The 24,141-nt window shown below is 38.7% G+C and overlaps 1 protein-coding gene across 1 annotated transcript in view; it reads right to left on the minus strand.

Moving 5' to 3' along the window:
* Positions 1–4,381: 4,381 nt before the first annotated feature.
* Positions 4,382–24,141, minus strand: part of Wdr49 (WD repeat domain 49) — a 166,757-nt gene continuing 146,997 nt past the window's right edge. Inside the window, exons 17-19 of the mRNA XM_060376946.1 lie at positions 19,554–19,663; positions 16,518–16,664; positions 4,382–5,867 (exon numbers count right to left, since the gene is read on the minus strand). Coding sequence (XP_060232929.1) covers positions 5,746–5,867; positions 16,518–16,664; positions 19,554–19,663 — 379 coding nt within the window. The 3' untranslated portion in view covers positions 4,382–5,745. The remainder of the gene's footprint in view (positions 5,868–16,517; positions 16,665–19,553; positions 19,664–24,141) is intronic.

The following is a 24,141-nucleotide window of genomic DNA, read 5'->3' on the forward strand; positions in this document are numbered from 1 at the left end:
TATCGGTGAAGGCCAGCTCTATTTATCCTGAACACTGCATGATTAATTCTTCCACAGCCAGAGCAGGTGTGCGCTATGCTGTGATGGGATCAAGTTAATGAACAATGATGAAATATAAATGAAAGGAAAAACAATATGACAAAAATTTAATATTATTTCATCAGTTATTTCATTTCCTTTAAAAATTGAAAAAATGTGACAGATATTTATATGTGCTGGACTCTAATAGGACACCAAGTAAGATAAAACATTCAACCTATCATAAATGCTGCAAAGTACTTGTGAGGAAAAGGACAGGCCAAAATCAAATCCACTCTACAACTGCCACAATTTATCACCTCACACACAGGTCAGAAGCATTTCCTGTGTCTATGAGTCCTATTCTAACTTAAAGAATCCATATTGATAAATATACACTTATGTTTATTTATGTACATTTATTAAGAATATTGAATTTTACCAAATTACACTTTAAAAATACTGTTAATCCCAGGTAATTTGATAGAGAACATTGGGGTTACTTAAATGTGATTTTATCATTCTATATAACTGTCTACACAGCACCCATCAGTAAAAAGCAGATGTATAATTCAATGGGTTTTTTCTCATTTTCATAGTTCAATTCTATCATGTCAGCGGCAGGAAGGTATTAAGCACACATATCAATTGTGTGGCCTCTGAGAAATGGAAAATTTAGTGTGGTTTCACTGAAGCAAACATGTGACTATTGATCACCAAATTTAATAGTATTTCTGTTAACCTCATGAGAATGAAATAAAATATATGCATCTTAAAACGAATATCTTAAAGGAACACATCTTCTAAAATGTTTATCCCATACTTTGGACCTTGTTAATGGTCTCAGTGTTCTAGCATAGCCATGACCCTGAGACAGATCTGAGAAGCATGATGGCTACGAGAAGCCGCCATAGCCTAATTAGCTAGGTTTTACTGTTTTCAGCACTACAGATCCAAGCTAGATTGTAATTCCCTCTGGCCAACATCTTTTTCCATCAACCAGCATTACTGATTATAGAGGCATTCCCAAAGGTTTGTTTGTTTGTTTGTTTGTTTGTTTGTTTTAATCTTAGGGTTTCTTCCAACATTACATTTTCTAACCTAAGTATTTTTCTAGATTTAATGATGCCATAATTATTTCCCAGACTGTGTCTGTCCAGTACAGGAGCACTGCCTTCTGACTTGTTCTACACATATAACCCAGGCCAGAAGGCTAAGACAATCTGCCAGTGCTTTCCTCCCACGTGATGGCACCAGCGACCGTGCAGCCCTGGTAACCTTAGCGACCAACGCGCCCTGCCTGCACCTTCCTCAGGTCACAGCGCGATTCTTCCAAGAACCAGCCAGTACTTCTCTTCCTAGAAAGGTGTACAGAGCCGCTCTGCCTTAGACCATTCAACGTGAGTTTTCTGTAGACACCTTAAATTAGAATAGTTCAAATGAAAAAACAAAACAAAAACAAAAAACAAACAAAAAAGTGCACTTTCCCACCTTTTCTAGAGTAAAAAAAAAGTAACTGTGAACTTTTGTTTCCAGGTTTAATTTTAGTAGCCAACAAAGAATAGTTGATTGTAAACTATTATTATATACCATTTAAATAGCTTTACAAATCTGTTCTTTTCACAACTATATTTTGCCCCTAGACAGTCAAAGAAAATGTGTTCATTTTTTTATAAATTTTAGTACCATCAATAACAAGGATTTAGTTTTAATCTCGTCACTTTTTTAATATTTTATAGTTCATTTTTTAAAATAAAAATATACTGAATTCCAAACTTTAAATGCACAAAGGCAAATGTACTCATCAATAAAAAAAATTTAAAAGTTAAGTTTTCCACTTGCTCACAGATGGATCTCAGGCATCTTTTATTCTGTCAGTGTATTCCATATATTTTGAGTGATAAGAACAACATATTCTGAAAAGAAAAAGAGTTACATTATATCTAGTATAGATTTACATATTACAAACAACTATTGAAAATCAGAACACATTTTATGTGACAAGTTCCTTTCACTGTAGAAAAATGGTTCTTAAATAATTGCATCTAAATATTAATTTCAGGAACACTTTATAATTCTCCAGTCTATTAACATTTGACAGGCAAGACCCTGCTACTTGCTTAGCACAATTAGGTGCTGTGAAATATGAAAGAATAGTTAAGATGTAATAAGTAACTGTCATCCCTTTGCCTTTTGTGTCTATTTTGCCAGGTTTTTAGAAATGACATTAAAAGAGACTTCCAGAGCTTTAAAGCTTCTTTTGTACTTTGTAAATTCATCAACTGTACTTTGAGGCTGCTCCTCATAATTCTTTTCACAAAGTAGAGCCTAAATAAAGTTCATGAGTGATGGAATTAGAGTTCTACAAAGCATCCAGCTCTGATGACATAATAGTCTACTAAGAGAAAATCAGTCTATATGGAGCAAATTATATTATACCACCAATCTCTTCAAAAAGACTTCGTCTTGGGAAATAGAAATAAGATGTGACTATTGAAATAATTTCTAAATTATACATAAAACCAAATAATTTCTTTTTTGATCTCAGCCTAATTAACCATTATATTATTTTTGAATCCACTTGAGAAAGCTTAAGGCCAGGTGAGGTTTTGTTTTGTTGTTTTGTTTTTGTTTTCCTGTAAACACGTGAACAAGTGGACTTGCCTCTGCCTTCTATAACCAAACTCTGAATGACTAGATGGATTCATGCATTCATGAATGGGTAGATGACTGTAGATGGAGAAAAGAGTTGTCACAGACGATTTAGTATTTTTATGATATCCCTTTTACATCTTAATAATCCTTTACATTTCTGGGAATGGACCTCTGATTTCAGTTCACTGTACTATCATCAATCTATGACTCATAAATCATTGTTCTGAGTTTGTAATGATGGCTTATCCAGCCAAACACTCCATTTACTGTAGTTTGCTTCTGTTTGAAAATCTAAAAGAATCCTTTATATCAAAATAATTTTTTTTAATTTTTATTTTTTTATTAATTACACTTTATTTACTTTGTATCCCCTCTGTAGTTCCCTCCCTCCTCCCCTCCCAATCCCTCCCTTCCTCCTCCTTCTCCACGAATGTCCCTCCCCAAGTTCACTGGTAGGGGAGGTCTTAGCCCCACAAGGAGAGCAACAGAACCAAAAACTCTGAGCATAGGACCAAGTAGCATGCATGGATATAACCCAGAACCCCTGCACAGATGTAGCCCGTGACAGTTCAGTCTCCTAGTGGGTTCCATAGTAATGGGAACAGGGACTGTCTCTGAAGTGAACTGATTGGCCTGCTCTTTGATCACCTCCTCCTGAGGGGGAAGCAGCCTAACCAGGACAGAGAGGAAGACAATGCAGCCACTACTGATGAGACCTAACAGACTAGGATCAAAATAATATTTTTAAATTTTTAAAATTTACATTGAAATATTTTCAAATTTACATAAATTTGCCTGTATGGTACAAAGACCTGCAATCTCCATGATCCTCGTTCAATTTCTCCAATAGTTATTATATCCTTGGTCAATATAAAAGACAGATACAGACAGATTATAGATAAACTGTTAGGTAACAACTAGGTGAGAGACATAGGTACATACATGTATACACAGATGTATATGTGCTTTTCATACTCATAATACTTTTTAATCCTTTGAGGGCACGATTCAGCTTTCTATTACATAGAAAGATTCCACAGCATATGATATATCTCCTGTAAAGAGCATTTTCCAGATAAACAACTCAACACACACACACACACCCCTCATGTATTTTTGCCATATATGATTGCAACTCAGTGAGAAGGTAAAGGCATATACATTAAGATTTATATTATCTGACTCACTATTCACAAAAACGCAGACAGAAAATAAGTCTATATTTGGAAACCCTTTCACCTCCACCCATTCCCAAGTCAAAATGTTTGTTCTAACGATGCATGAAAATCTATTATTAAATCCCGTCTCATTAAATATATCCTGTGAAGTGAACAGAACCATGAGTCACAAATGCCTTCATCTTAGAAATAAACAGACCAGAGTTATAATCTCAACACTGACATTTTATCACTAGACAATCTCATAATGAAACAGTATCTCACATTTCAACATTAAAATAGATTAAGTTTAAAGGGTTGCATATGGGATTTAAATATATTAAATCTGTTGGTTGCTCATCAAAATTATCTGCTTTACATTAATTATTTACTAACATGTATTATTGCAGTAGTTTTAAAGTCCAAATATTTTTAAAGCCTCTTTAAAATATAAACAGATACAAATAAACTGAAGCTATGGAAATGAATTTATTAATTCTTTCTGAAAGGAACAACAAAAAAAATCACAATATTGATTTCCTGGAGCATGATGATGTAAAGGAAAGTTTGTCACAAGGAGAATCAGTATGTTTCAAAGCCAAACACTGCCTAATGAGATCTTCAAGGACACCGATATCTTTATGAAAGAAGGACCAGGCGCTTTGCTGGTTGTTCCACTGGTTTTTCTGGCTATTAACTGTTTGGGTGTGGTAGGCTACTGGGTTTTCAAGTACAGAAGGCCAATCACCCTCACCAATTCCCCACTCAGGGCACAAGAGAATGAACATAAGAATGATCACTAGGAAATAGCAATTATTCCCATTTGATTATTACATATCAGATACATGTGCTGAAATATTAACCTCGCTGCATACATCCACGCGTGCAAAGATCACATGCTAGTCAAAAATACTTGAAAATATTTAATGACTTGTCAGTGTTCACAACCCCAATATGGTCATTAAGCACTTCAATGTCTACTAAATTTTAAAACTGTGCACCACAAATTTGTACATCTAAAATAAAAGGTATATTTAAAAAGAACAAGATGTGCTGTCATTGTCAATATCAGTATCAAAACTGTTGGAGTAAAATTATGAAGAATAAACTATTTAAAGTAAATTTCTAGAGTTTTTTGTCTTTTCCATACACATATACATATGTTAGTAGTGAAAGGACTTTATTTCCCCTTTTAATTCTAGTTTACAGTTCAGCGTAGTAGAGAAATCACAGTGGCAGGAGCTTGAAACAGCCAGTGATACTGTATCTGTAATCAAGAGCAGAAATGAATGCACACATGTCTAGTATATAGCTAGCTTTCTGTACTCTTTTTTAATTAAATTTTTTGTTTTTTATATTAATTACAGTTTATTTACTTTGTATCCCAGCTGTAGCCCCTTCCTTCATTCCCTCCCCGTTTCACCCTCCCTCCCTCATCTCTTCCCATGTTTCTCTCCAAGTCCACTGATAGGGGAGGTCTCCTCCCCTTCCATCTGACCATAGCCAATCAGGTCTCATCAGACTGGCTACATTGTCTTCCTCTGTGGCCTGGTAAGGCTGCGACCCCCTCAGGAGGAGGTGATCAAAGAGTTCTTTCACATATTTTAATGAAAATTTTGTAGTAAAACACATTATAAATGTTTGTCTACGGGAGCAATTACAGGAAATACTAGGTAAAATACTTTCTTCTGAAATAGATAACCCCACTTGGTATTGCTCTTCTTTAAACCAATCTTTCTTATTATTAGACTGCAAAGACAGGGGAGACTCGAGTGCCGTCAGCACAAACACATAGTCTGAAGGAAACGTTTCTTGATGCTTACACATAAAGTAACAGAGAAAGGACTTCTGGGTATTTCTCAGCCTTCGTGGGGGTGCTTTATGTCACAGTGGTGTGTTTGTTACTTGATCATAATTACTTCTTATTTCTCTTTATCTTCACTTCATTTGTTTCTTGACACAACGGCTTGTCTTGTCTTTCACGGTCGAGAATTTCTTTGGGGAATAGGCTTTTCTCATCAAATACAGCTTTCAAAGCTACAGAATGATGAAGGAAACAGCATGAACATTACATTTAGTAAGAGACCCAGTTAAATGAAATAGCAAAGATAAATCTCTCTCTGTTTTGATTTAATTTTTTTGTTTTTCTTTGTTTGTTTTTCCTGAAAATCTGTTTCTGGAAACAAGAATGTACTGGGAAGAGTTTTTTTTCTAAGCTTCTGCTATTCATTTATGTTTATTTAAATATAAAGTACTCCTCTCACACACACAGAGGCACACACAGATACACACATATATACACACGTACTTACACACACATGCACATACACACACATACACATGCACACACAGATTGTGCTATTCCTTTATGGTATAATGGCAGAGACTAGTGATTTAAGGGTGAGAACTAAATAAGCTGATGTTTTCTGTTTTTGTTTTTAAATCTGCTTAACAGCTATCAAGGGCTTGTAAAGAGCCCAGAGCAAATTATGCTGTGTTGAAATAAAACAATTAAAATAATCAACACAGAGTTTGACTGTCTGAATGACTAAACATACACACATATCCTTAAAAAACATTCTAATGTGCAAGAACCTGTAGCTTCAAAACAGAAAAGCAGAGGAAGAGATAACTTACTCCTATTGCAGGTGATACTGCACAGCAAGAAATGGGAGGAATTTGTGCCACACAGTCTAAGAAATAATCTTTGCCTCCTGTGTCACTCTATCATTCCACAGGTGCATACCGGAAGGACATTATGCAAACGTTTTGTACTAGAGCTCTGGGACACACCAACATAGCTAAGTCATAGGCTTTACTTTGAACTGGTTGAAAAGCAGAAGCAGTACTCATGTTGATTAAATCACAAATATCATAAACAATAGAATATGGTGCTGACAGAAAATAGGCAACACAAATCACACATAAGTAAATAAAAAAACTTAAAACAATATGAAAGGATTAAGGTAAAGCTTTAGGTATTATTTGATATGGGGTTGAAGTGCAGGCAGGATTTTAGTTATTTGTTATGAAGATGCAGATGAAGAAAAAATGACAAACATGAACAGAAATGTCAGCTAGAAAAAGCAAAGTGTTTGCAAGTACAGAAAAACGGCACCTTTCTAGGTGATAGGATAACTAGGTACAATAGAGTACAGACATAAAGAGGAGAGAAACAACATTGCTGAAGCTGAAGCTTGGCTTTTGAGCATGTTAAATACCAAGCCGAAGAATACTGAACAAGAAAAAATGGAGGGAACCAACATTGGATTGCTCCTTTGTCCTCCACATGTTCATCATGTGCTCACTTACACACACACACACACACACACACACACACACACACAAAGTATCTTTCCTGAGTAACACCGACTTATGAACCTGCAACAACTGTCTTCAAGGCTACACAGCTTAAAACCTTGGAGAACAATTTGTTCAACTGTTAACAACAACCACTATTGCTTCATTGGTCACACAGATCTTTAAAGAGGCTGAAAGCATCCTTTCAGAAATTCAGAGAACGAAACTCCCTGAAGGGGTACCATGGTCTCACAGGAAATCATCCCTGACAAGCTTTTCAATCTTTTCTTGTACTAGAGTTCTCAGTGACCTCCAGATACGGTAACCTTTGTTCTGCCCCTGACAGACACCAATTTTGCTTCCGTCTCAGTGGCTTTATACTTCTGTGCATGGTGCTTAGACTGCTCTGCCTCAGTGTCTGTGTGGAGTCCATCACTTGGAATTTGCCTCTCCAGTCAGACCTCCTCTGGATGCTTTAGGCATGCTTTGCACCGGCCTGATCATATAGCTCTCTTGTGGTAATTTGGGTACTGCATGTGAAAAGCTCTGTTACAGTTCCCTGCATAGCGCAGATTCTCTTTCATTCATTTATTTATCGTGTTAGTTTTCCCCTTGCTGTGACAAATACTGAGAACAAAATTTAAGGAAGAGGTCACTGTTCCTTGGCTCCTTTGATCCTGGACCCACGGGGAGGAAGCACGTGGTGGTTGAAGCTTGTAGGCGCACTTGCTCACCTCACCGCAGAAAAGCCGAGAGGCAGGGAGCAGGAACAAGAAAAACCCTCAAGGACATGTTCCCAGCGACCAGCTTCCTTCCTCTCCCTAAAACTTCACCTCTCCTGAATAGTTCTTCTATCTGAGGACCAGGCACTCAATACATCAGAAAAACAGTTCATATTCAAGACACAAAACTTGTTGTCATCCTCTGAATGACAAGTTCAATGGGGGAAAACCCTTGCCTGACCTTGTCCCCAGTATTGTCTCCAGTTAATAGTAGATCAAATATCATACTTACATACATGCATGCATGCTCATTTGTTGAACTAATAAACAAATAAATGGGTGCTGCTCACTCCTCAGACTTTGAGATCCTTACATTGCAGAGATTGGGGCACAATAATAATGAGAGCAGTGTAGTTGTTCATGGTAAACATAACCATATGTTCATGTGTTCAACAATAATGTCCTGAAAAATCAAAACCTGGGGCCTGTTGAGATAGTTCAGTGGGTAAAAGCACTTTACCGCAAGCATAATAGCCTGAGTCTGACCACTGGGATCCACATGATAGAAGGAAATAGCAAACTACCACAAGTTGCCCTCTAACCTTTACATGTATCATGGTGTAAACATGTTCTCTCTGTCTCTGAATCTCTGTCTCTCTGTCTTTCTCTACCACATCTACAAAGAAAAATAAAATAAATAATAAATAAACATGTAATAAAAATTTAAAAGTTGTGTCTATGGGTTGGAGAAACAGTTCAGCATTCAAGGTCTCGGATGTTCTTTCGGAAGACCTGAGTTCAATTCCTAGCACCCATGTTTGACAGCTTACAACTTCCTGAAACACTTGCTCCGAGACATCTGATGCCTTCTTCTGCCTTTTAAAGGCCCCAATGCATATGACACACATGCAAAGAGACATACCCATACACATAAGTAACAATAAATCTTAAAATGGAAATCTGTTGTCTCAATAACCATTTGCATTCATTCTTTCCTACATGGAAAAATGCAGCATTAGCCTACTCATCACTTAACTTCATAGCTGGCTGTCTGACAACATTTTCTATAATGACAACCACAAACTATTTTTAAAGTGATAAAAATAAAGTATGTGCTGGTTGTAAAGTACTAAAAAAGAAAAAAAAAAGCATTTTCACTAAAATAATACGATGTCCTGACTTAAAAATGACAAGGTTGGTTTATCTGCTTCTAACTGGACATCTTTTCCCCACTAATTATCAACTTCATCAGACTGATGACAATAACAAAATTCTCAAAGATGACCTGAAACGTGGAAGATGCTGTGTAAACAGCACATTGAAAGCAGCTGTGGATAATCTGTGAATGTTCTGAAAAGGTTCTGAAAACCTTCTTCCACATATTTCTAGCCACATTTTCAATACTGCACACTTCTGAATTGCACTCTTTATCTAACTGCAGTGTACATAATAGATGTGAGACTCACTTGAGAGTCTTGCTAAAATCTATTCTGATTCAACCAAGGGCAGAAACCAAGTCTCTACCTCTCTAACAGTTATGCTCAACCTTGTGATGTCCCAAGTAAAATGCCTCAGCATATGTTCTAGGTCAGCATTGTCAAAGCCTGCTCAGTTTTAGCCTCTATCAGATTATAATAAGCTGGGAAGAGTAGAGAACAGAAAAATTGTGGTCAGGATGCATTATCTAGAAGGAAGTTGGGTCACTATTAACTCATCCTAGAAGCAGATGTTGAGACTTTGCTATTGAGTCCAGCTAAGTAAGATGACTATTTTCTTCTGTCACGTGCTTCCTTCCTTGGTGTGATTCCTAGCCATAGGCCCAGAGTAGTAAAGCCAAGTAGTCATGAAAGAAAACCTCTGAACCCATGAGCCAAAATATTTTCTCTCCATGTTAAGAGTCATCAAATATTTATCAGAGCCTCAGAAAGCAGAGCAGAGCAGAAGGTTACTGGTGGATACGCAACTCTACTTTCAGGTAGATTTAATTGACTTCCTTCCCTCTCTGGAGACAGCAATTTGGGTGATTGTGTTTAAAGTATGTTAGAACACATTTCCCTATACAAATTATCATTACTAATTCTCAGTTCTTTTTCCCCTATAAAGCTACAACCATCTGACCTAACTTTTCCAATTATTGTCCAACATATCACCACCCCATGACATCGCTAAGAACTAAATCCCAACAGCTCAGACACTGCCAGGCTCTAGGAGTTTCAGCCATCCAAAACTACCACCTCCCAACATGTGGTTCAGCCAGTGTTTCAGGAGCTACGCCAAACAAGGATTGCTGAAAGACGGTGTCTGAGATCCTGCTTTCTCATACCCAGAAGGCTTCCAGATTCCTCTGGCTTGCTCAGTAGTAACTGATATTAATTCATCACCCACAAAGCAGGGCCTGACACAGGCAATGTTCACTTTTACCTGAGACTGAGCTTCTGCAAAGTAGAAATTGTTAAGAAAGCCCATCTGTCCTTTGTGCTCCAGAAACAATTAATCACAAAACACCTCAATTTCTCTCACATTACTGAGACACAACCCTCTCAGTCCTTCTTCATTATTTTCAAAGACTCACAAATGACTTTTTCATTTGTGCAAAAGCACAGGCTTCCTTCCAAACCTGGGTTGACCCTCCTTAGTGAGAGGCATCCCTATTACAATGACCTAAATAAAATCATCTCTAATTATTATTTGTAATTTGTCTCAACAGACCACAATGACAGCAAAGCCCACATTGCCTGAAGTGCCCTTAATACAGCACATTCTCTACACTGGAAGTTTTAAAGATTCATAGAATCAGTGCGATGGTTCTGCTAGTTTACTGGGAAACTTGACCCTGTGCTAGCTTTAAGTGCTGTGAATAAGACATATAAAAGGGAAGTTTCAAGCTGTTTGAGAACCCACTGGGAACAACATGGACGCTAAGGAGAGGGAGCACAAGATGTTTCAAGTTGAAAAAGAAAGACAGAGAATACAAAAGAATATTAAAAGCCAATAGCCAAGACTGAAAAGCTACCTGGGGATTACGAAGTGTTCAAAAGCGTCCCATGTTCTAAAGTAATATGGTACAATTGCCAAATAATCTTTCCCATTGTTTCTATGTTTTACTACCTTTATAAATGGAACTTCTTTCTTGGAAAGTTATTACTTTAAAGTTTACTGGGGATAATGACTATGTGCTGAATGCCCCATTCCTATCTTTTCTAGATTCCATTCCCAAGACCCACTTGGTCATAATGGTTATACAGTGCATTTAAAATTCGAGGAAAAAACCAAGTTGAACTTTAAATTAATTCTAACATATGCACATCTTGGCTGTATTTCTCCTCACTCCTCATGCTTTATCTTTTCTTCCTACCAAGGGGCATATGTGCATATACAGTGAGAGGTGTTATAACTATCCACTTATCATATAGGACTTAAGGCCCACTCCACGAGAAGGAATCCATGCCCGACAATCATCAGGTGGTCACAAGTATGGCTACGGATTTAGGGAAAACCGAATACCATGGTCTGCTAAAAGAGCATAGCAAAAAAATGACTCCTAAAAACATTCAGCCATGCTCATAGGTGAGTGTCTTCCTAGGCCATCATAAGAAAAGCTTTCTCCTGTATTGGAACATGGTCCAAGACTGTGAGGAAAATTCTGTGCTCCAAGAAAACAAGACAAGAATCCTGTGACCACAGTTTTCTCAAAAACATCAAAATGTTCTTGGAGTGTGTTCTCATGCTCCTTCCAGGTGTAGCAGAGAGGAGTGAGTTTACATCAGATTATTTATTACAACTGGCCATTATCTGTTTATATGCCTCAATAGGAAAAAAATATTTTGCAATATGTAGCTTGTCCTTGTGATTATATACAGCTTGAACTCATGAGAACTTTTCTCATGTGACCTTTCTTAACCCTAGGAGCATAAATTGTCAACTGCTCTGAATAGAGCTGACTATTGCATGAGACTTTAGTCCAACTTATATTTTGTTCCCATTCTTCTAGGTTCCACAGCCTCTAGAGTGGTGCACTCTCCTGTAATAGATGAGGGTGGGTCCCCCTTCTCTGAGATGTAGGAAAGGAGAGAAAGGGGAAAATAGGGAGGGAGTGTGGAACCATAAGGAGACGAGGGAGGGGGATACAACTGGGATGTAAAAAAAAAAGAGTAAATTAAACTTAAAAAATAAAAGAGAGAGAGAAGGAGACAGAGAGCACCTTGAGAAAGCCATGAGGAGCAAGCCTGTAACCAGCACTTCTCTACACCGTCTGCATCAGCTCCTGCCTCCAGGCTCCTGACTAGTTTGAGTCCTTACCTTGGCTTCCCTCAATAGACTGTGGCTCAGATACACAAGCCAAAGAAAGCATTTTCTCCCTGAGTTACTTTGGCCATCATGCTTCAACACAGCAATAGAAACCTTAGTTAAGACCTGTGTATATCTGTGCTTGGATGGTGATGTGTATGTGTGTAAGTATGCTCCATTCATGTATGTGAGTGTGGGCATTTTTGTGGAATGTAACGTGTGTAGGTCACAGAACAGGTATTTGTCCTCATACTCCATCTTGCTTGAGACTGTTCCCCACTATTTATTGAATATTAGCTAGCCCATGAGCTTCTGGGGATTCTCCTGCCCCCCACCTTGCATCTCACCAAAGGAGCGCTAAGGTTATGTGCATGTGCTACTTCACCCAGATTTATGTGAGCATTAGAGAGTTGAACTCAGGTTCTCACACTTACATGGGAAGCACCTTACTGAGGAAACCATTTCCCCAGCTCCATCCTGGGCTTTTTTGTGTTGTCGTTTTGAGACAGGGACTCTCAATGGGACCCAGGGCTTTTGATAGACTAGGCTGGCTGGCCAGTAAGATTCAGGGATCTCCCTGTCTCTGTCTCCACAGCAGTAGGAGTATAAGCATGCGCCACCATATCTAGTTCTTATATAGGGTCTGCAGATCTCACTCAGATCCTCACTCTTGCATGGAAAACACTTGACTGTGTAAGCTATTTCTACAGCCTTGTGTTTACCTTTTAATATTATGAATAGACATAATCTTGTTTTCCCTGTAGACTTTCTGTATTTTCCACAGTTCCCAGATTTATCTACTGTGATATATTTGTTTGCTTATCTATTATCTTCCAAGATCTTTGAAGGTTGAACTTCTTCAGATTATCTTTGTGTCTCCAACATCTAGCACTGATGCAAACGAATTCAGTCTCTACCTTAAGAAATGCTATGTACCTAGAGGGAAGGCAATCAATATCTAGAATGGGCTAAATCCATTCAGTATTGATATCTGCAATGAGTAAACTCCAGGAACCATTGTAGAACATGTTACAATTTTTCTAATGTCCCCTTGATTTCTAGGTGGCATCTCGCCTCATTCTAACTCCTCTACTTGTGTGGCTAAGTCTGTTACTGTCTCAACAGATGAAGTTGCCCATTACAGCCATTGCATAATCATTTTAATTTTTATCTCTTTACCCCTCGTGAATCTTTTCTTGTCTTGAATTCTAGACCTCCTTTCTCGCAGTTTGAGACCCTACTCATCCGTTAAGCCTCAGCTCAGATGAGATTCTTATTTTGAAGTGCTTCCTAAGCTCCAGCCAGAAGGACTCCGCCTCATGCCGGTGCCTTTGGCACAGCACCCTCATCGGTGTTGTGCCATATCACACATTCTGCTGCCACTGCTTTGACTAAGCTACGATGTAAGGCTCTTGAAAGGCTGAACTATTTTCACTGGAAGACAAGGCAGATGATTTCAAACACTTTAAATTTTTACTCATTTATCATTTCTACTGTGGAAGAGAAAGACTGGCAGAGATGGGAGCCCAGAGCTGGCACATGAGTGCCACAAGCATTTGCAGAATTCAGAGGGCAACTTTGAAAAGTCAGTTCTCTCCTTCCAAGGTGAATCACAGCTAATAACCTTGGATCATTAGGTCTGTATGACAGTACCTCTGCCAAGTGAGCCATCTGACCAGCCCATGGGAAAAAAGAAGAAAAGCTAAAGAAAGAAAATTTGAAAGAAACTGTATATCCTTTAATTGTTTTCAGAATATAGTATGAAAAAATATAAAATTAAGAAATCAAGGAAGAAATTATTGTTCTTCATAAATTCCTTAGTCTTCTATATATTTGCAGTATTGTTACCCAGATATCAACCCAGCCCCACGTCCACCCAAAGAGCACTCTTCTGTCTATAAGGAGAACTTGAGTTGTCTTTCCTGATGTTGTAGAACGTGAGTACACACACAGGAAGGGACTCTGAAGGCTGAGGATAGGTTTGTGCCTTTGGTTGCCTCTCTTTCCCACTATTTACCCTGTGCCTTGTATGTATTCCGTGTTGTGTTTGTCTTGCCTGAATTCAGTCTTCATGTCTTCTTGCTCCACCTTGGTTCCCTTATGTCTTCATACCTTGTGCTTTACCCTGACTCTTTGAATCTATTTTTCACTAGCTACTCCCAGGTTCTCTGTGGTTCATGCAAAGACATAAACTTTTCCCATATTAATTCAGTTTTTAATGTGTGTAATGAGCCAATGTGTACATCTTCACATATGTGTAGATGTGTGTTGGTACATGTGCATGAGTGTGCATGTGTGCATGAGGCTCACAGGTGCTTTCGGGTGTTCATCAGCCACGCTCCACTTTATTTGTTGAGGCAGGGTCTCTTGCTGAATGTAGAGCTCACAAGATGGCCAGTTGTAGCTAGCCAGCTTCCTGTGAGCATCCCCTCTCTGACTCTGCTGATTTGGGGTGCTAGCGTTACAGGCTGCAACCATGCATGTCCATCCAGTCACATGGGTTCCAGAGATCCAAAATCTAGTCAATAGCCAATTCCTTATATTTAGACCCATCTTCCCACACACGTATCCTTCTTAAAGGTAAATTATTCTGATAAAAAAAATGATGATGACATACTAGACGCCCCATTCCGTGCACTTAAAGACCTAAAGTAGTGATGGGAGGGGAACACCAACCCACCAACAAAACCTTGCACCCAAAATTTACCCTACCTACAAGATGTGCAGAGATGAAGATAGAGTAGAGACTGAGGGAATGTCCAATCAATGCCTGGCCCAATCCATGCCATGGGAGAGAGCCAACCCCTGACACCACTAAGGATACTCTGCTATGCATAACAGTCCTCTGAGAGGCTCCACTCAGTAGGGGATCAAAATGGATGCTGAGATTCACATTCAAACAAGTGGAGCTTGGGAGTCCGGTGGAAGAGGTGGTGAGAAGAGGGGGTAGGAGGACCCAGAAGGGACAAAATTCTATAAGAAGACCAACAGAGTCAAATGACCTAGTCCCATGGGAGCTTGCAGAGACTGAAGCATCAATCAAAGAGTACGCATGGATTGGACCTGGCCCCATACACATATGTAACAGATGGCCAGCTCATCTTCATGTGGGTTCACTAGTAAGTGGAGCAGGTTAGTGTCTCTTACATGGACTTTGTTGCCTGCTTTTCCATCACTTTCCCCTAGCAGAGTTGCCTTGCCTGCCCTCAGTGGATGAAGATAAGCTTAGTCGTAATGTGACTGGATGTGCTAGAGTGGGTTGATGGAAGGAGGGCTCCCTTTTTCTGAGGAGAAGGACAGGTGGCATAGGGAAAAGGGGATAGGATGGAAGGTGGGACTGGGACAAGAGGAGGAGAGGGGGCTACAATCAGGATATGAAGTAAAAAAATAAAATTTATTTTTTAAAGACATAAAGTTTATGGATACATACATCTAGGAGAAATGGGCAGGAAACCCCAAAGAAATATGCAAATATTTACAAATTTAGAAAAGAGGAAGTTTAAGAAAGACCTAGCAAAATGATTATTGGAGACTGAAAAGTGTAGTGATAAGGAAAGACAGTTTTTCCAGATGATAACTGAAATTTGAAAAGAAAAATGTGACCAGTTGGTTTTCCTTTCCATTGAGGACTAAGTAAAAAGAAGTTTAAATGCCTTTTGGTGTGGAAAGAAAACAACCCCCTCTTGCAAAAGTATAGGTCAGAAACTGGAGAAGTTTAGAGACTGGGTCTCAAATGGCTGTCATGGAGCTCTGTTCCTTTCAGTATTACACATTGAAAACACTCCATTTCCATCAATTCTTTTAAATGAGATCCCCTGCAGTGCCATATGCTTTCTCAGAGCCTTGCCCAGTGTCAGGTTGTGTTGCCTGAATTCCCACAAGGCTTCCTTTGTAGGAAAGATGTTTGTACAGATCTTATTCTTCAAAGGCTCACAAACTGCAAACTGCTAGAATAATCTGAAAAAAAAAAATAGAGCATGCTTGTATACACGTTCTTTCAAAATCCTCAGAGACCTCACTTGCATTTTCCAAGTTAAGCTTCCTTGTCCTCTCTTATTAGCCCCACGGTGCAGCTGGAGCCTTAGAGACAATGTGCTTTAAGTAGCCTCTATTTATAGAGGCATGGCAGATTCAGGGTATCCATGGCAGTCTGCTCTCAGAGCAGTGACACAATAGAATCCATTTCACGTGTTGCAGCCTGCTGGCTCTTCTATCTGTGAGCACAGAGCTGTAAATCTTGACAACCACACCACACTTTGTTTCACAGCAACCTACAAGGCAAATGTGTTATTTTCATGATATTCTACTTTTACGCCCTTTTCCTTTGATTGAGTTGCACAAAGAAAGGATGGTGATTGTAGACAAGCTGAGGACTTACTTTCAGAGAGCAAAGGAAACTGTGGACCTTGGGGCTCATCCTCCTCTCGATCTTCCTTAAAGAATTTGCAGGGGTCTAGAAGAAATGCAGGTTTACTCACTTCGGGCAGCTCTTTCAGGATTCTAAGGCTTAAGGACCCAAATGTGCCTTCAAGCACCAAATTTAAGGGAAGAAGGAGAAAAAAGGGACAATGTCATAACTCTTTGAAACAAGCTAATGAGTTTCCAAATTCACTTTTTTAAATTTTAAGCTTCCTATTACTTCGCTGGTGCAGCTGCAGGAATCACTACCTCCTCCAAGCACAGCTCCTCAACAGAAACCCATAGAGTCCTTCCTATTAAAAGGGACAAAGAGAAACTCAAAGCTTCCTTTTCATTTATTTTGCATTGTGTTATGTTTTTCTACAATAGTCTCTTGAAAGCTGACATTCTACAGTTTTGGAAAGGCTTCAATTTCTCTTTAATCTCCAAGAAAATTATATCTTTTGTGAAATGGAATATATTCTTTTCAGTGTTTCTTGAACAAAAAAAATCTAAAAATTTGAATTGACAGATATATTTTCATGCAACTATAATATAAAAAGAGAACAGCATTTTATTTATTTTTGTCTGTTGAAAAGTAAAGGATCTATGTGAGCCACACATTAAGAACAAAGTTCTGAACAGACTGACAAAAGTTTTTGCTTCATGTGACACGTGAGTACTAAGAAGTCAAAAAATACTAATTCAAGGAATAGTCTTATGTTCTGTGGATATCAGTCCTGTGGAGGCACGAATGCTGCTTTTCCCATCAAGCTGCACCAGGTCTGCAAGGCAAACCCTAAGTCCATGATTCTCCAACTTTATCACCCATCAGAATTATCATTCAGAGAGCTTATTAATCCATGGGTCACCATGTGCCATCCCTGGCCTCTGCTTTTTGATTTTTATTATTTTATTTTGTGTGTGTGTGTGGATGAAAATAGGATAAAGATACTAGAATTTGCATTTTTAATGTGTTTCATAATGGCAATAGTGCTAGGCCAATAATCACTCTGAGATTCATGGTGCTAAGACCAATGATCATGCCCTTTTGTAAAGGTTCATCGCAGTTATAATACCTCAAGTCCCTTGTTTATAAGTCATCAGAATATACACAATTGGTGAGTTCTACACCATTTACCATTCATAAGTTATGAAGCCATGGTCTGTGGTAAGACAGCTGGCACTGGTTAGAGTTCATGTCATAGGTCCCTGACAAAGATGCGCTTATGGACATTGTCAACAAGTTACCACGTACATTTTGAGAGGAGTTTCACCTAAAGTCAATACATTGACACGAACTCCTGACAGTTCAGCTATTAAATATGTGTTTAAGTGTCCAGTTTCATTACATTTTATAGCTTCAGGAATAATCTTCATCTATGCTTCTAAGAAATAGACTTTAGTATAACAATGATTCCGTGTTTCAATTATCATAAGCCATCATCATCATGATCATGATCATCATCATGATCATCATTTTGAGACAGGGTCTTCTTATATTTCCCAACACAGTCTAAAAATTCTGTACTCAAATTACCTATCTTTACTTTCTAAATGCTGGGATTGCAGATACATACCACCATTAGAATTTTTCAATTATATTTTTCTGTAATTTTTCTAGAAACTGGCACAGTGGCTCATACCTGTAACCCCAGCACTTGGGAAGTGAGAGGCAGGCAGATCTCTGTGATTTCGAGGCAAGCCTGATTTACAAACTGAGTCCAGGACAGCCAAAACTACAAAAAGAAATTCTGTCTAGGAAAAAAAAAAGTAGATTATAATAATACCTTCCTCATACGGCTTTGAAATTCCTTGAAAAAATATAATTTTCACTCGTTTCATATTTTTGATTAAAATTAAAATTTTCACTAGCATAAAAAACATACATATAATAATAATTTGGTGCTATATGATGTTTTCACACATACAGACATTGTGTAATATCTAAATAAATATAAATGTATCTTCCCATTTTGTGATGAAAATATTACACAGTTACCCTACTATGCAATAGCCTATGGCAACTTCTTGCTTTTATCCAGCTGTACTGTCTCTGTTGGTCAAGATTTTCTTATTCCTTCTCCTATTCCGAACGTTTGTAAGATCAACATTTTTAAATTCCACTCCTAACTGTACTGATGCATAGTTTTCACTGTCCATGAGTCTGGATTCACAATCACCTGGTGAGCATACATCTGGCCCCACTCCATAGGCTGTGACTCGACTGAATGGACAAAGGAAAAGGGCCTCTCTGGTTGCTATGGACACAATGTGACCCAGGGAGACTCAGGTGGTAAGGCTTGCAAATGCTGTACCTACTGAGCCATCTTACTTGCCCTGTATTAGTTGTTTTTTTGTTTTGTCTTATTTTGGGGTTTTAAGAGTGTTTGTTGGGAAGAGGGACTGCCTCTGACATAAACTGATTGGCCTGCTCTTTGATCACCTCCCCCCCTGAGTGGGGAGAAGCCTTACCAGGCCACAGAAGATGACAATGCAGCCACTCCTGATGGGATATGATAGACTAAGATCAGAAGGAAGGAGAGGAGGACCTCCCCTATCAGTGGACTTGGGGAGGGGCATTCGTGAAGAAAGGGAAAGAAGGGTGGGATGGGGAGGGGAAAAGGGAGGGGCCTATGGGGGATACAAAGTGAATAAAGTGTAATTAATAAAAAAAATATTTGTTTGTTTGTTTAGTAGTTAGTGGAAAGTATTTTGATTCTGGTGTTATTCTTATTTTTGGAACTATAGCAAGTACCTTATATATGTTTTCTGGCTTAGATGGCTTAGACCTTATAGATATGTTATATATGTGATAAATCTTGCATGTTATTTAATAGGATCAAGTCTTACCCTCCTCCTTCATCAGATGAAGAGAATAGAATCACACATTATATTTATGAAGGAAAAATGAACATTCTTGCTAGACAACATAGCTTGTTGTCCTAATCACGTTACTCTATAAAATGTCATTTTATAAAATGTCATCTATACTGCATCAATAGCAATTACTTACTGGATGATTTTTGTATAATTTCACCACAGCAAGGTTTCTTTGGCTTTTCCTTATAAATATTTCTCTTCTTATATTTCTGACTAAAATTCATTTCTTCTGATGACCTGATACTGAAAGAAAATAAGTCATGATAAAATGTAATAGCAATGATAAGGATGGACAGATACTTTCTATGGTAATATATATTTTACTTTTACAAAAAAGCGTGTTTATTTCCATGTTGTATGTCATGACCGTGTTACTTGCTTGAACTAGTGACCAGTACTTTTTATAAAATGCGCACTACCCAGGCGATAGCGTAGAAGAGGAATCAAAGGTGTAGTCCAGAGTGACTGTTCTGTAGCTACAAGGTCGCGGGAAAGTTATTCAAAAGAAGACTTTACAGAAGCAAATCCATACTTTCCTTGTCTTGTGCTCAGGTGACATGACCCACAAAAAAGGTGAGCATTATTGTCACGTGTCAGTACCTCCTAAACCATGGCTGTTGTCTGATAGTATCCAAAAGCAAAACACAATCAGTGCTTTTAAGCTTCAATATGGAACTATAAGAAAACTTTAGATGAGCTGGAATGCACACAAAATCTCCTATCAGTGAAACTTGGGGAGCCTTGGTTTCATATGCAATCAAATAAAACTCAAGCAGCTGGCATGCCTAGGAATGATTTAATTATTTGATCACCAGAGTGGAGTCTACTGGATTTTTGGCCTTCTGAAGATAGTTATTGTTGGACTAATCAGACTTTGCAGGCTACTCTAATAAATTCCATGCACACGCACACACACACACACACACACACACACACACACACATGTGCGCACACACATACAAACACACACAATCAGTTCTGTTTAAAGAACTCGGACTATTACAAGAGGGAAATGTTTTATACCACTATACAATCTCACTAGAGAAGAGAAAATAAGTTCAGATACTTGACATTCATTATCACAGATGTCTAGCTTAAAATATAAAACTTTTGTTTCCAAAAGTTACTATGAGTGTGTAAGAAACACAAGACCTGAAAATACCCACCTTCCTCAAGTCAAGTAGAACAATGAGAATTTTCTGACTTCCTACTTCTGAATCCATTTCCCATATGTCCTGCCCTTTCATGCTCACCACTCTCCCACATGCTAATTTTTATTCCCAATTTCTTTACAGATTTTTTAACTATGGAAAATCATGAAACAATTCTTAAACTCTCAGACTCAATTTTATTTCTATATAATGACACTCCTGTGTGTGTGTGTGTGTGTGTGTGTGTGTGTCCATGCTTTGTTCATGAAAATAAATGTAGAAAACAGGGAAAGTGTAGATCCCCTGGAGCTGGAGCTACAGGTGGTTGTCAGCACCAGATGTAGTACCTGGAAACAAACTCTAGTCTTCTATAACACCAGCAAAGTCCTTTCTATTGACCCATCTCTCACAATCTTGTTGTGTTTTTTAAAGAGGTCAACTAGGTAAAAGTTCCATGTTGTGCTGTAGTGGAAGTTTTTGTTTCTTTAAATACTCAGTTATGTTATGTCAAATACATTTCTGTTTTAATCCCAAGTGTGGGAAATGGGACTGCTTTTGTTTGTCCACAGCTGATAACTGCTTCCTGTGGGGCATGGTCTTTGCCAGCTGGAGACTGAGGACTCTAAGAGGGTATAAATACCAGAGCCCAAAGAGAGAGGAAGAAGGAACACTTCAAGGAGCCTGACAGGAGAGGAAAAAGGCTGCTTGTTCATCCTGCCATGTTTACCATTTGCTGTTGCTGGACTGCTAGATTTCCTGAAGACGGAGACTGGTCTTTTCCCAAAGAACCTAGCAACCCTATTTGGTCAGAACTAAGTCCAAAGCTGTATACATCCCCTTTCTCCTCCATCCTTCTTTCTCTCCTATCTAGAATTTCAGAGTTGGAAGGCAGGAAGAAGCTGACAGAACCCCAAATAAAGCAGAGTTTAAAAACTAGCACCTATAATGTGTCTAATATAATTCAATCAATGTTAATTTATCTCCTTTCTTTTCCTGTATTCTATTTTTAAAGTATTTCATGAACTCAGCTTAAAATATCAATACAAGTGAAGTCAACCTGTGTATCTTTATAAATTTACTATCCAATGTACCTTATATAAGTTAAGAATTTGTTGACTGATTTTTTTTATATTTTTTTTATTATTTATTTTTATTATAAGCATTTCACTCTGGAAAGCATATTTAGGTTTACAAAAAGTCATGACAATGGCACAGAATTCTTGATCACTTACTCAATTTTCTTGCTCCTTTAGATATCTTACATTAATACTTATTACATTTTTAAGAGAGCAACATTAGGAGCTGGAGAGCTACCTCAGTAGTTAAGAGTCTTACTCTTCCTGTAGAGGACCATTGTTCAGTTTCCAACACCTGTATGCTAGCTTACTGCTGTCAAGTCCAAAAATCTCTCAGGACAAATGGCTATCAACGGTCCCTACTAGTTTACCAAAGTACATGTTTGTGTCTAGACTTTCTCGGTATCACAACTACCTGTGCCTCTTCTCAACTCTTCTTAGCCTGTCCCTACCCTAAACTTTTCCAGCTCTTGGGCTTCCCTATCCCCAGGTGCTCATTCCTATATAACCCTGCCATTTCAACTATGTGAACGCCTGGCAACCTCTTTATCCTCTTCTCTTGGTACTCTCTCTCTCTTGCTCCTGTTTCTTGGTCATCTCTTCTCTTCCTTTCTTGTTCTCCTCTTCTCTTCCTTTCATGGCCTGGTTCAGTCTGCTGGCCATCTTCAATGCATTACTTTATCTCCCTGCTCTAGACTCTTCCAGATGCTTCTGGATGTACCCTCTCATATGTCCACAATAAAAGCATCTTCCTCTCAACCATACCTTGGATTCATCATGTCCTCACTTTATATTACTATTACCTATAACTGTTGTTCAAGGGAATCTGATGCCTCCTGGTCCCCATTGGCTATTATAAGCAAATCATCCACATGAACTTAGACAACCACATACATTCTTACAAATAAAGTAAATCAATTTTAAGAAATTATTTAGTTTACAAGTCAACATTAGTGCCTGATTATTAACTAAACTGCAAATTTTAATAGTGTTCTTCATGTTGTTCTCTTTTTCTTAATGTCTTTTTTCTGTAACATAACAATTCTGCTTAAGTATCTGAATTTTAAGCCTTTTCTAACCTATGACACTTTCTCATATTTTTTGTTGTGTTTATCACAACCTTGACAGTTTCAAGGAGCACTTGTCATATTTTCAGTATACTAACCCTTAATTTGGACCTGTCTGATGTCTTTCATGTGGTTGCACTGAAGTTGTTAGTCGTTGGGAGCAAGACAATGAGGGTGAAGTGCTGTATTGATTGCACACCATCAGAGACACACTGTCATTTGACTGCTGATGTTAAACTTTATCACCCAGTGACTATTATATTGTCAAGTTCATACTAATAACAAGAGTACTGAACTCATTGTCATTTTATTTTTCTTTGGAAGAAAGTTACCAAACCACCCTTAATTTAGGGAAGGTGAGGAGAAAAGTCAGCCACTATTTTTGAGTGTCCACATATCTGCAAAGGATCCATTTGGAATCATTTTCTAAGAGAGGTTTGTGTAATACCCAAAATTAAGCTGTAAGTGCCTCCTGCACAGGCACCAGATAACTTCCGGAAATGCTGGGAATTGTAGTTCTTGAAAAACAACAATGCTTCATGGGAATGTATGGTGACCAAAGGTTTGTCATTATGAGCCTGTGCAACATGTGCTTGAGGCCATTAAAATATCAATTTTAATCAAGTGGGAAATTCTTGGGAATGGTCCTGACCAAAGTTTATCTTTTGGTCAGTATTTAATTTTTAATAAAGCTTTCTTCAAATTTGGCCCAAAAGGTGAAGTTATTTTTTTCTGTTGTTGTTGTTGTTGTTGTTTTCTGGAGAATCCCTGGATTAATAGTTTACTCTCTGAAAATAAACTTTGGAGATCCAAGATACCAGCAACCAGCACTCACTGTATCACAGGGCACAGGATCTGAAACTCCTAAATTGGGGAGTGGAAGGGCATCTGAAGCTAGAACATCAACATCGAGGCTTCCTGAGGGAGAGGGGACAACCCATGAGCTGAGACCATGTGGATCCAGGTCACCTGCAGACATCTCCTGGGATTGAGAGTTTCCCTGTACTTCCCCTTGATAGGCCTCCCTCCTCAGCAGAAGCGGCCCACAGTGCCCACTGCTCCTAGCATGGACCACCAGGCAGGGTAACTGAGAGAGCAGAGGTGGACCTCCCAGTTCTGTGACAGCGGGCCTCCCAGGTCTGCAGATACGGGCTTCCCAAGGCCTCCCAGCTAGCGATTGTAATGGCCTCTCAGGTCTGCAGTGCTGGCGGCAGCTGCACTTGCCTCCAGAACCTCCCAGCAGACCTCTGTACCAGCCTCCCACGTCTGCAGCAGTGGCAGCAGGGTGGCAGCTAGCATGCAGAGTCCCAGATCCAGGGTCCCTCTATGCTAGCAGCCAGACATCGGTAACTGACCCACACACCCAATGTGGACAACTTAGGGATCCTCAGTATGGCATTCTCAGCTTTGAAGCCCCTGTTCTGTTG

This window comes from Meriones unguiculatus, chromosome 2 (genome assembly GCF_030254825.1).
Source record: "Meriones unguiculatus strain TT.TT164.6M chromosome 2, Bangor_MerUng_6.1, whole genome shotgun sequence".
Lineage (NCBI taxonomy): Eukaryota > Metazoa > Chordata > Mammalia > Rodentia > Muridae > Meriones > Meriones unguiculatus.